The sequence below is a fragment of the Suricata suricatta genome, chromosome 1 (assembly GCF_006229205.1).
Source record: "Suricata suricatta isolate VVHF042 chromosome 1, meerkat_22Aug2017_6uvM2_HiC, whole genome shotgun sequence".
NCBI classification, from domain to species: domain Eukaryota; kingdom Metazoa; phylum Chordata; class Mammalia; order Carnivora; family Herpestidae; genus Suricata; species Suricata suricatta.
The window spans coordinates 58,802,080-58,815,365 of NC_043700.1; the positions used below are offsets into that span (position 1 = coordinate 58,802,080).

At 36.4% G+C, this 13,286-nt stretch overlaps 1 protein-coding gene across 1 annotated transcript in view; it reads right to left on the reverse strand.

Annotated features, from left to right (window-relative positions):
- Positions 1-3,672: 3,672 nt before the first annotated feature.
- Positions 3,673-13,286, reverse strand: part of TLL1 (tolloid like 1) — a 203,824-nt gene continuing 194,210 nt past the window's right edge. Inside the window, exons 20-21 of the mRNA XM_029939149.1 lie at positions 8,639-8,889; positions 3,673-7,397 (exon numbers count right to left, since the gene is read on the reverse strand). Of these exons, the coding sequence (XP_029795009.1) occupies positions 7,263-7,397; positions 8,639-8,889 (386 nt within the window). The 3' untranslated portion in view covers positions 3,673-7,262. The remainder of the gene's footprint in view (positions 7,398-8,638; positions 8,890-13,286) is intronic.

Below are 13,286 nucleotides of genomic sequence, written 5' to 3' on the forward strand. Positions count from 1 at the left end.
CAAACACCCAGAAAGAAAATCCCATTAACAATGAGTATCTGTTAGTGGTAAACTCTTTGTTTTTACTAACCTAAAATTGACTTAATCCCCATCTGTAACTAGAAGTTCAGCAGGGCACAAAAATTTAGATCAACCATTACTTGCTGTTAATATCTTGAGACTTTATTTCAGAATACGTTGTATGTCTGAAAGTAATGTTCTAGATACTCTTTTCTTTAGTTACTTTTAAGACGTTTTTATTTACCTTTGTGTTCTGCAATTTTAGTCCTCTGTGTCTGGCTGTTGACTTCTTTTTATTTCTTTTGTTTGGGAACTTACTGTGCTTCCTGAACATGAGGATACATGTCTTCCAGAACTTCTGAGGCATTTCAGACATTATCTATCGGATATTTTCCTCTGTTCTCTACATTCTCATTTTAAACTCTTAATAACATATATTGGATATTCACATTCTATTCCACATCCTTAAATATAGTCTTTTTCATCTCTTTGTCTCCCTCTTTTTAAGCTCTTCCAGTTCATAAATTATTATCAGCAGCTGTAGCTAATCTAAATTTTAAATTTCAATTACTATACTATTTTATTTCCGCAAATTCAACTTATTCTTTTTTAATTTTTGATTTATTTTAGAGACAGGGAGAGCATGCAAGTAGGTAGGGGAGAGGGGCTGAGAGAGAGAGAGTGTGTGTCAGGCATGGAGCCTGGAGACTCTGGGGCTCTATTCCACTACCCTGGGATCATGACCTGAGCTGAAATCAAGAATTAAATACTCAGCCGACTGAGCCACCCAGGTAGCCTGTCTAAAAAACAAAACAAATAAACAAACAAAAAACAACTGTGTATTTTGAGTGTCTATACCTTTTTGCACATATTTTCTCTCTTTTTAAAATCATTTTGCTATACATATGATAATTTCAGCATCCAAGGTTGTAAATGTCACTTGTTACTTTGGATTACTCTTACCTAAATATTTTATGATTTTTTATTGTGACATCACATGCCATTCCATGAAATGTTATCTGTAGGGCTAATATTTTACAAATATATACCCCGAGAGTGCCCGGTATGTATGTTCTTGATGGCTGGCGATCTGATGGACTTGACCAATAATTAAAAAGATAGATGATGACTTGAAGAGGAGAGCAAATGGTGAGGCAGTGAGACATTTCATTGACCCCCAATTACTGTGTGGTAATTGAAAACCACCTCTTTTCCACAAGTTAGGCCAGCATGGATTGGAGATTCTGGGTTTCAAGTATCTTAATGTTGTGTCAGAATAAGAATTAGAATTTGGGGTGCCTGGGTGGCTCAGTCAGTTGGGCTTCTGAATTCAGCTCAAGTCATCATCTCGAAGTTCGTGAGTTCGAGCCCCATGTCGGGCTCTGTGCTGACAGCTCAGAGCCTGAAGCCTGCTTTGGATTCTGTGTCTCCTTCTCTTCCCTTCCCCTCCTTGAATGCTGTCTGTCTCTCAAAAATAGATAAACATTAAAAAAATTTTTTTAAAGACTTAGAATTCATCAAGTACTATTGGTGTTGGCAATAGGTAATGCCTTTTATAAGTTTTATATGGTTTAGTTCTACTTGTTAAATGATTACAGGAACAAATATCAGAATATTGATAAGCTATACCACCCCCGTCAGCCTTCTTGAGAATGAAAAATTTACACGTTGAAAATAAAAGCAATTGATGCAAAAAAAGTTAATTTTAGAGGACAGTTGAAGTTTTTTAAAAGAACAAATGAAAGTTAGAATACAGTACAAAACCAAAGATGAGGGAGAGTGCATATTAATGCATTTCTCAAAATACAAACTGCTATTTTGAACAATGTCCCACAAATGGCTGTAAAATACACATACATGTTTTATATTGCAATGTTGACACTTTTGTGATTGCTTTCATTTAATGTTTATCTCTTCAACTCAAATTTAACCTTCACAGAAGCAAACATTGTGCTTTTTTTTTTCTTTTTCAACCTTTCATTAAATTCTTAGCACAGTGTTGAGCATATTAGAAGGCATTAAGCAAATATTTCTGGAATGAAGAAATAAATGAAATAAATGAGTGAATAAACTGCATGGTTGTAATAAGTCTTTTAGTTTGAAAATGACAAAACTTATTAGGAAAGACTTTTTATTCCCAAGGAATTCAAGCACAAATAATAGACATTCAGTGGTATAAAAAGAACTTTCACAAATTTATTAGATCCTTGTGGAAAATCTTCTTGCAATTTACTTTGATTTTTAATTATAGCCTCCTAAAGAATGTTCATTAAATATTTTTTAGGATAGCTTCGTTTATTTAAGCTTTACTATGTATAAGCCTTTCATTTTATTTGCCCTTTCTATTTAAATAAATCTTCCTATTTAAATAATTTAATGGCATGCCTTATAATAAACCCCTCCCCTTGACCTCAACCTGAACACTATTATTTTAGCATATAGCTGTCATTTCTGTGAGTCACTGATTCCTGATATAAAAATACTATGAGGGAGTATAGATGCACTTTTACATTTTGATCAAAAATTACCCTATTAAACCAACTTCTAAAAGTTACTCTTTGAAAAGATTCCCAATAGAGTTCTTGACAGACATGAGATTTGTAAGTTCTTAGATTTGTTGTGTAGTTAAATATTATGACGAATGTAATCACCTTATTATATTATTTAATAGAAGAAGCACTATTGGAATCAGTCTTTTAAATGTAATTTGTAAAATACACTGAAGCATTAAGCACGTGTTTATACTATCATTATAAATTGCTTTGAATAACCTCTGTTGCTATTTTTATTTCAGAAGCAAGTAGGCTCAAAAATTTGATAGCTGGCCAAAAACAAAATGCTGTATAAGTGATTTTCCAGCTCTAGGAACAACACAGGTAGACAGAGCCCAGCGAGAGCAAAGGGATTGGTAAAGCCAGTAGCTTGTATTCAGACAGAAACCACACACAATAACATAATTTCATTATTCGCTCAACACCTCCACCTTGGCAGCAAAGGCGAGAGAAGACCCAGTACCAGGACCCTTTATCCACATGTCTTAAGCTACATACCGGCTTAAGTCTTCTGTATTCATCTGTTTTAACCTGGATATGTTTCCACTTACAAGTTTCCTAAAATTAAAAGCTGATTTTATGGTTTTAATTTTTTATATAAGATATTGGATGAGAAGGAGGTTATGTAGAATGTGATGGGCTCGGGGCCCTATAATCTTTTTGGAATCTTTCTGCAGAGTCTCTGCACCAGCGGTGCACTGGGGTCACGTGGTGAGCCTGGAGGCGGGGCGAATACGCTGGGGGCGGGCTGGAAGCAGAGCCCGTAGAGGTGGGACAATGAACCGAGCTGATGTCAAAGGAAGGCTTGCAGACTAATCATGACGTCTCTAAATGTATTAGATCTGTGCATTGCATCAACTATTTCCTAAGCTAATGGTGCTATGTCTTCATTTTATTCCAATAACATGAAAGACTAACAGCTAACTATTCATTGGCAACCATTTACTAAGCATTGAAGCATAACAAGCTTTAATTCATTCGCAGAACATTTTTTTTTTTGATATGCTCATTTTACCTTTTTCTTATAAAATAGAAGGTGTTTCTTCAAGTTATAAATCTTGAGGGGGTAATTATTGTTCCTGTTTTCTTCCTTTCATGCCAGATTTCACAAGTGGTATTCAAGGTTTTCCAAAAAGGAAGTTTTATTCCCATTGTCACTAAATACAATTTCCAAACATGTTGATAACTGCCTTAAGTCAGTTATTTGTAAATGTCACACATGGGTATCATTTACTTTTAAAAAGTAACATTTACTTTAATGAGCTTGAGTAACATTCAAGTAACATTTACTTGAATTCAAAGTAACATTCAATAAGATGTTTACATTTACTTCTGAAGAAGAATAATTAGTCGTTAGATGCTTTTAGAAATTTTCTCTATGGGAGAGCGAAATTTAGTATTTGAGGCTTACACTGAAAAATATAGTAATAATAGAAACCAAATAAGAGAGACTAAACTTTAAAAACAAAATTGGACAGAATTGAATCTGATCCTGTGATACATTAAAATTAAGCCTGGATAGCTAAAAGCCAGCCAATACAGCAAGGGGACATTTGGAGACCTTGGAAATATTGCTGGTTCTCACACATTTTCAAAAAATGTTGTTTTGTAAAATTATGCTAAGTCATGACCTCATAAAAAGACTAAATTAATATTCAAGTTGACTTGAAAAATAATTTAATAAAATCATAGTAAGTAGGAGCAGTTTTTTGTGTGTGGATGGCCAGTGAGGATCGTATAGGAGTTAGAACTTGACAAAGAGAGAGCACAACCAATATACTGATGTAGGGGTTGAAAATAATTTACAAAATTAATTTAATAAAACGCTTAAAACAGTAGCTAACAATTACTAACACAATGACAACAAAGCTGTTTGTACTTGGAATTAATGACACATTTAAGCCCAAACTGAATTAATATAAAAATAATAGGCAATGAATTGATATCTGACATGAAGTACATTAAAAATTAATGTTCACATTGAAGACCTAAAGTCGTGACATCTCCAAATACCTTTTCACTTTCACTTCTCAGTTGTGTCCAATGCAGCTCATTGTGGCTTTTAATAAGATGTGAATCATAATATCCAAAATATTTCTTAAAGTAGAACACTGCGTTTCCCCTACAACGCCGGATAAAATAGTTTAATGTATTTATTTTAACAAAAGTCTGTGGTTACTAACTCTGAACTATGGAGCAGGTTTTGTTTCTTTAATTTCTAGCACTAACTGAGGTTCTTAGAGATATCTACAGCTGATGTTTGATTTGCCATGCTGTTCCTGAAAAGAACAATATATTTATCCTGAAAGTTTTACTGTAATTCACCCCTAAAATTTACTTTATGTGGAAAAGTTTCATCATAAAAACATGTCCGCTATTTATATATGTCAAGATTGATTTGACTACATTTTGTAGAATGAGCACAGGTTTTTATATCAGACAAGCTGGCTTTCAACATCTCATTTACACTGTGACCTTGAGAACGTTACATACCTTCTATGAGCCTCCAGTCCTAAATTACAAAATGAGAACATTACCTCAAGTCTCAAACGGCAGCATAAAATTAAAAAAAAAAAAGGCTAGTGCCATGTGCCTAGTACCAGGCCAGGCATAGGGTAGTCCACAAGGTGTTCATGATTTTTTCCCTCTTTTTCCCATTCCTATATTTTGGCTACTTGAAGATTAGTGAAAAAATATAGAAGAAGTTACTGGAATAAATCAGCTCTACTAGAAAGCTCATTATATTGCAGGCAAGAGTGACAGATTCCCAAAGTAACATTCAAGAAGATCAAAAGATTGGTTTTAAAAATGTATTTACATAGTATAATTCATATGAAAGAAAATATTTTTCAGGGATATGACAAAAAAACTGAATAAGATAGACCTGTGTGTATAGTTTAATTTGTAAAAATGAAAAAAAAAATACCCAATTTTTTTGAATGTTAAATGTTCATGGACAGGTAACAGAAACCAAACTATTTCATGTGGGAATCTAGATCAACATGAAAATATATCAAAATAGAGTTTCTGTAAAGGAAAAATCCATTTTTATAATGGGGTGGATAATAATTAGAAGTTCCTATTATTTGTCCATGAAATCTCCTAACAAAGGTGCTACTTCAGACAGGATTCTAGAACTTGGCACATAAATTGTAACTTTTTCATTCCCCACTACTTTTAACCTTCTTGTACTTCCACTCACTCAGACAACCTCACATATACATACACTATATTAAAAACACAAATGGCTTTAAAGCAGAAAATTCATTTTCTACAACAAAAGCAGGACACCATATTTATACCCGATGTTCTTAGTCACGGAAATGGATAAGCCTCATGGAGTTGCTAATTCACATACATTATTAAGTTCAACCTTTCGAAAGGTGTGTCTCTAGGAGGATCTGTTTGATCATGTGCAAGAATTCTAAGGCATTATAAGTAGTTGTTCCACAGGATGAGTGCTGCCCTCACAATGATACACTCTTGATACGTTTAACAAGTCTTCAGTCTTCACATGCCACCAGACAGACCAGGGAGACATTCATAGTCTACAGGTGGTTGGCTCAAAGGTCAAAAATTTTGTTTAAAAACAAACATTTATGGAATAGCACCATAGAAAGTCTTTCGGAAACAAATCCTTTTTCCCCACATGGCATTTTTAAAAATCTGAATCCCACGGAGAAAGAGAGAGAGGAGGGAGAGAGAGAGCGAGAGCGAGAGGGCAAGAGAGAGAGAGAGCTTTCAATGACTACATGGCCTACTTCCACTTTGTTTCATTTTTTTTTTAAATACAACATTAACTGTGACGTCAGCAATAACAACTACGACAGATTGACAACAACAGAAAAGACGGTAGCAGCTCCGGTGACTTGAGAATGGACCATCCAGGCAGTCACTTAGAAGAATTCTGTTCACACCTGTTGGGCGTTCTCTCCTGCAGTTCCTAAGACATCATGGCGCTTCTTAAGTTTGGTGTGCAAAGGGAGCACTTTCACTGAAAGACCTTGGCTTACCAATCGGATGGGCGTTTACCAGCATCTAAATAAATGATGTCTAGAGATTAACTGCAATGATGGACACTACTGACATTTCCAACTCGTCAAAACGCCAGGAAACGAAGTGGCCACGAGATCATTTGTGTCTCATTGAATCTGGCCTGCAAGCGAAAGTAACAAAACCCAAGTACTCCAATTCCCGAACATCGGACACACCCACAAGTAAAGTACAAAGCACCCTCAAAAGACTCCCATTTCCCAACATCCTCTAAGGATCCGTATCCAGGATACAATGCCAAAGCAATTATCCTCAGACGCAGGAAGAGGGTTTTTCAGTTGATGACCAGCGAGACCATTTTATTTCTCCCAAATCTTGAAAAATTCAAGAAGAACACTCTACAAGGTCACAGACCCTGAATTGAACTGCCTGAATTGCAAGGCATCTATGTCAAGCTGTCAACAAAAGCTTGTGGAGTCTTCTTGAAGTAACACGACACCCTTTCGCCAGCTTTATTTCGATTTATACCGTCAAGCATAGGAGTTCCAATCTCCTGGTAATGCTGATCAGAAATAGCCAAAAACTTCTCTTGTAGTGCAGAGATAATTCTGGTCTTACAGTTTCCTTCCGTTTAAACTCATTATATAAAACATTAAAAAAAAATATGTCTTCTCGCCATTATGCACATTCCTTGATGTTCCAATGGACGTTTTGGTGTTATTTTTTGGTATGCATGGTGTCTGGATATCTAATGCTTTTGTATCTTATATGAAATCCTTTCTTGTTGATTGTGTCATCAGTGTGAAAGTGAATTAAAACCGCATCCCCAATGGAGTAGATTTCTTCTGGTGGCTAAGGACAAAAAGAAACAAACAGGCAAATAAACAAACAGAATGAGTCATTTTTTTTCTTCATTGAAATTCATGTTTGAGATTTTTTGGGGGAGTGCCGTACATATGACTTAATCTTCTCAACAACCTTGAACAGTGAATATGAGTGACTTCTTCATTTTACAGAGGAGCAAGCGTGAGTTTCAGAGAAGCCAATGACATGCTGAAGATCATACTTATACAATGATAGCTGGCTTGGAACAGAAGTGTGTTTTCAAGTTCTGGAACTTGGTGTGTGTGTGTGTGTGTGTGTGTGTGTGTGTGTGTGTGTGTGTGTGTGTTTCTCCTAAAACTTTAAGTCAAGTTCCCTTGATTTATAAATAAATAAGGTGTGAAGTTTAAAGAGCATAAAGATGTATCAAATTTGTTTCAGAAGGTTCTCTGAGGTAGAGACAGTTCTGGAATCCAAATCATCCATTCCTTCCTGTTTTAATAATCTAAATACCAAGAAACTTTTTTGTTTCATTGCAGCTGATATTTGGACAGGAGTTCAATAGTATTTGTGTCCAGTATTATTTAAGAAATAGACACTCGTAGACCAAAAAAAAAAGGGACTAATGTCTTCTGAACAAAATAAGTCTTCAGAAAACAACTGGATATTTATCCAGGGAGTCCTAGGGGGGAAAAGTACTGAGGAAATCTTAAGCTTTCTCTTTTTTATTTTTCATGGTGACACTCTGCGACTCTCATCTGGCACTCTGTCCCATGCACGAGTGAACAACATTCTGGTAGCGCTAGGCCCACACACCAGGGTGGACCCCACCGCTCTGCCAGTGTAGTCATTGAGAGGAAAATGTCAATATGAATTGTGTGCCTGTTACTTTTCCTTTATGCTCTAATTTAGAAAGTTTACCAATTGTCAAAGTTGTGTTTAAATGTATTGCCTTTAGATTCTTAGAGGTTTAAATATTGATTACACAATAAGAACATGAATAAAAATATTAGAATGTGGACGGTAACAGGAACTAAGTTCATCCCTCTCATGTGAAATTACTGAGAATATTCATTAGAGATGGAGAAGAGGTAAGGGAGAAGAGGCATGGTATAATTTGTCAAGTCAATAATAATACGATGTAACCTTTTTTTGTAATAACATTGCCAATTTCTCTATGGTACACATAACAATCATGAATCACTGGGCTTTTTTTTTTTTTTTTTTGCTTTTTTAATCTGGCTATGGTATCCTATTGGTACAGTATTTACCCCAGATCCACAGAACCGACCAAGCCCCACTGCTGTTGAATCGACACCATCAAAGAGCTCAACATAGTCATAGCCACAGTCAGCCTCTTCCTCCACTTCAAAAGTCGGGAAGGATAACTCCAGGCGAAAGCCGCGCTCTGACACTACCAGCCACTCACAGTCGACCTGTCCTGGGTAGTTGTTATCACCAAACTGAGCATGCGAGTATAGATCTCTGGGTTTCGGGTCAGCTTTTAGTCGGCCACCACACTCTGCTCGGAAAAGAAAAAGAAAAATAAAGCCAGTGAGCTTTCTTCACAAGTCCATTTTCAAACGTAATGTAGTCTGACCCTTCTCTAACTTCTGAATTCATTTTCATCATCAGATGTGTTTCCCATAATTGTGCAGTCTGTGCAACAGTTATCCACACAGGCACTACACACAGACAACTGGGTTGGAATATCACCTCCAACACCTACAGTCTGTTACTTTGGATTAGGGATGCCATTTCTCTGATCCACAGGGTAAAATGCAGAGGATAACAATACTAGCAATCTTAGTGGGTTTTGAAAATTTAATGAGTACACAAAAATCACTTTAAACAGTGCCTAGCATATAGTAACTCTTAATAAATATTTTTGTTATACATGATACTGTTTGTAGTCACAAATAACTATTTTTATAGAAAAAAGGTCAATATCTTAAGTCAAGTTCTTAATCGATTAAGAACCCAGAATCAAATGAATAAGAAATAATTTAACCATCAACAAAATATAAGACACCTGGGTAGCTCAGTTGGTTAAGTCTGCCTTGGTTGTGGCTCGGGTCATGGGGTTTGTGAGTTCAAGCCCCACATTAGGCTCCCTGCTGGCAGTGTAGACCCTGCTTGGGATTCTCTTTCCCTCTCTCTCTCTGCCCTTCGCCCCCCCCCCACTCTCTCTGTCTGTCTCTCAAAAATAAACTTTAAAAAATCAATAAAATGTATAAAATTTCTATGTGTGTGTGTATGATACAGAACTCTACATAGATTATATAGAACAGTTTGATTTAGTAGAAATATTTACTTAACTTGGTTGGAAAAAACATACACAAATCCTTAACAGCAGTTAGCTTTGTAGTTCCGGAAGCTAGTAAGTTATTTTGTGTTTGTAAGAAATAAAAAATTTAAATGCTCTTTTCACAGTTTCTGTTTTAGAGAGATACTAATAAACATACAGATTACCAGTTATTACTTTTGCCACTAGAGATAAATATACCAAATAAATAGATAAGTATGCATAAAAATTTATAGCTAGTGTAATTTAGAAATAAAAGTTTTCAAGAAATTTTCTCAGAAACTTTGTAATCCTAGCCCAGAAGCCTCCTAATAACTAGGGATTATATAGATTACTATCCCTAATAACTAGGGATTACATTTATTATTATGGCAGAGGGTCAGGGGCAAAGTAGAAAAAAGAGAGATATTAAAAATGTCAGTAGAAAGTAGAGTTTTTTTCTATGTTTGTCAAGCACTGAGAGGTTCCTGGGAAGCCATAATTTCAGTGCTAAAACTGGGAAAGTCCTAGGAAAACTGGAATAAGTCGAGAGGGAACAAAAACAAAAATGCAAGATGGAAAGATGCGGACAAGCCAGGACGCCAGCTATCAAAACACAACTGTGGGGGCGCCTGGGTGGCTCAGTCGGTTGAGCCTCCGGCTTTGGCTCAGGTCAGATCTTGCGGTCGTGGGTTCAAGCCCCGCATCGGGCTCTGTGCTGACAGCTAGCTCAGAGCCTGGAGCCTGCTTCCAGTTCTGTGTCTCCTTCTCTCTCTGCCCCTCCCCCTCTCATGCTCTGTCTCTCTCAGTATCAAAAATAAATAAAACAAAAAAAATTAAAAAAATAAATAAAACAAAACACAACTGTGACATTCTCCTGGTCCTCTGTGACCAAACTGTCCCGGGGAGTACCCTGTGAGGAGGGGTGATGCAATCACCAACTCTTAGCTGGATTTTTCAGGTCTGGGTTTAGTTTACCCACACAGTGGTTTGGTGATTTTAAATAACAAAATATTTCTGAATCTCCAGGATGGCACCCCCATTCAGATGTGTCTAAATACATGTAGGCTCAACCAAACCTATGGGCACAAAGACATTTAGATTCATGTGTGTGGCTAATATGTGAAAGAACTTCCAACTGGAGTTTCAGTCATGAGAATGATTCCCCCCCAGGCTGTGCTCCATGATGAATGTAAATGCCCCTCTGTGTTCCAGGTGGCAGGTGCAGCCTTCACAATCAATATGGGTGCTCCCACTGTGAAGGTAAACGTGTCCGAATCGCCTGAAAGCTGGCCTCACCTCCCAAATACAGACTGTGAGCCCAACATCCTACCCTTCCTACTATGGTCCTCTTCTCATTCCAAAAACTATTTTTTCAATGTTTACTATTTATTTTTGAGAGACAGAGCATGAGCAGGGGAGGAACAGAGAGAAAGGGAGACACAGAATCCAAAGTAGGCTCCAAGCTCTGAGCTGTCAGCACAGAACCCCATGAGGGCTGGAACTTACAAGCTGTGAGATCATGACCTGAACCAAGGTCAAATGCTCAACTGACTCAGCCACCCAGGTGCCCCTCTAATTCCAAAAATTATTGTCCTTCCCTTGTGACAAAACTCTGCAGCCAAACTACGTGGGTCCAAATCTGAGTTCTGCCTTCATCAGCTGTGGGACTTTATCTCACATTCCGTTTCTAAGGATCATACAGAGAACTCACGTCATGGGGTCTAGATGAAGAGGGAATGGGTTAAAATCTGTAAAATGCTGGAAAGATATCTGGGACATAGGAAAGGCCGTATTAGTGTTCGCTACCACCATTATTGCCATAATTTTCCAGTGAGAACATCGAAATGCCATCATCTGTGCTGCTAGGGATCCATTCAAGTATGAAATGAAAGGCCAGAAAAATGCAAAACAGTTTAGAACACTATTAATCTGCTATCCTAATGGAAGACTTATACTTTTGAAGGCCAGTAAATATTTTGTGAAAAATATTGCCAAATGTAATATGTAAATGGATAAACAGTGTAGTGTAATCTCATTTAGAGAATTTTTTAAATTCTACCTGTTCTCAAAGTTTGATATAATTGCCTGATTTGTTTTGGTTTCAACTTTTTATAAAACTTTTATTTCACAGCCAGGAAGCTGAAGGCACAGACTGTGAGTTACAAAGAGGCTTTAGTTTCAGTGCGCCTGCTTTATAGAAACAAAGTAGCAAGATGAAGACCAGGATCCAGAAGACACAATTCTCTGCCAGTTTCAACTTCCAACAAACGTCAAGGAGGAAATGAAGTAGTTGAACAAAATGTTGAAAAGGAGGGGAACCTGGGTGTCTCTGTCGGTGAGCGTCCAACTTCAGCTCAGGTAATGACATCACTGTTCGTGATTCAAACCCCACTTGAGGCTCTGTGCTGACACCTCAGAGCCTGGAGCCTGCTTCAGATTCTGGGTCTCCCTCTCTCTCTCTGTCCCTCCCCAGCTCACATTCGGGGTGTGTGTGTTTGTGTGTGTGTGTGTGTGTGTGTGTCTCAAAAATAACCATTTTAAAAAATTAAACAAAAATGGAAAAGGAGATTTCATGAAACCATTGTGAATCTGAAAATGACAGTGAGGTGTTATTATTGGATTTTATTGAAAATGTCTATAAAATTTCAAAATAAATAAATTACATTTAAGGGTGACTTAAAATGTTTCAGAAAGTTCACCTGTTTTCATTTATCTGTTTCAGAACACAACTGCATTCCTATAGATCACTGCTCAAACTAATAAATCTGGAATTAATGATCCAACCATGACAAAGAGAGAGACAGAGATAGAGACAGAATTTAGTCCACAGGATAAAATTTTTTAAGAGCAAACATTTGAATGTAATATGCATAAGAGGTGTGATTTTAATATGCCCTGAGAGAAATCCCATGAGCAGAAAGTAACAGCCGGAATGACGACCACTGCTTATGAGTGTCTTTGAGAACCCTTGTGTCAATTCTTCAAAAATCTAGTTCATATATTATTTAATATGGTCCCTTTAAAGGGTGTTTTTAAGTATATACACTCCCTGCAAACATTCTGTTCGTTTACTAAGTTGGAACAATATAAAAGTAGTGTCGCATGTTAGCAGTATTGTTTTTAAATCACTTGTCAGAATATACTTTATAGGCTGCCAGAACCTCTTCTACAGAATTCTGGAAAACAAAAATAAAGCTGCATAAGAAAGGTGACAAGAAGTGACAAGAAGCCTGGGGTGGCTTTCATTTTAATTTGGAAAGACATGATTGTTTAGTTCCCGATAAAGTATTAAATTCCCAAAGAGGTCCTGTAACTTGACCTATAGATGCTTTTAGTGGGCATTCTAATTTAATTGACTTAGATCAAAATAATTCCCTTGCTAAATTAATAATGTATTATTTGATTTTTTTAAATGTCATTGATAAATAGTATGATGTTGTGTGCTACAGGAAAGAAGTCCTACCAGACAGGCCATGTTTTATTTTATTTATTTTCTTAATATTTCAATGTTTTATTTAAATTCTATTTTAATATTTTATTTAAATTTATTTTATTTAAATTCTAGTTAGTTAACATATATTGTAATATTGGTTTCAGGAGTGGAATTTAGTGACTCATCACTTACATACAAT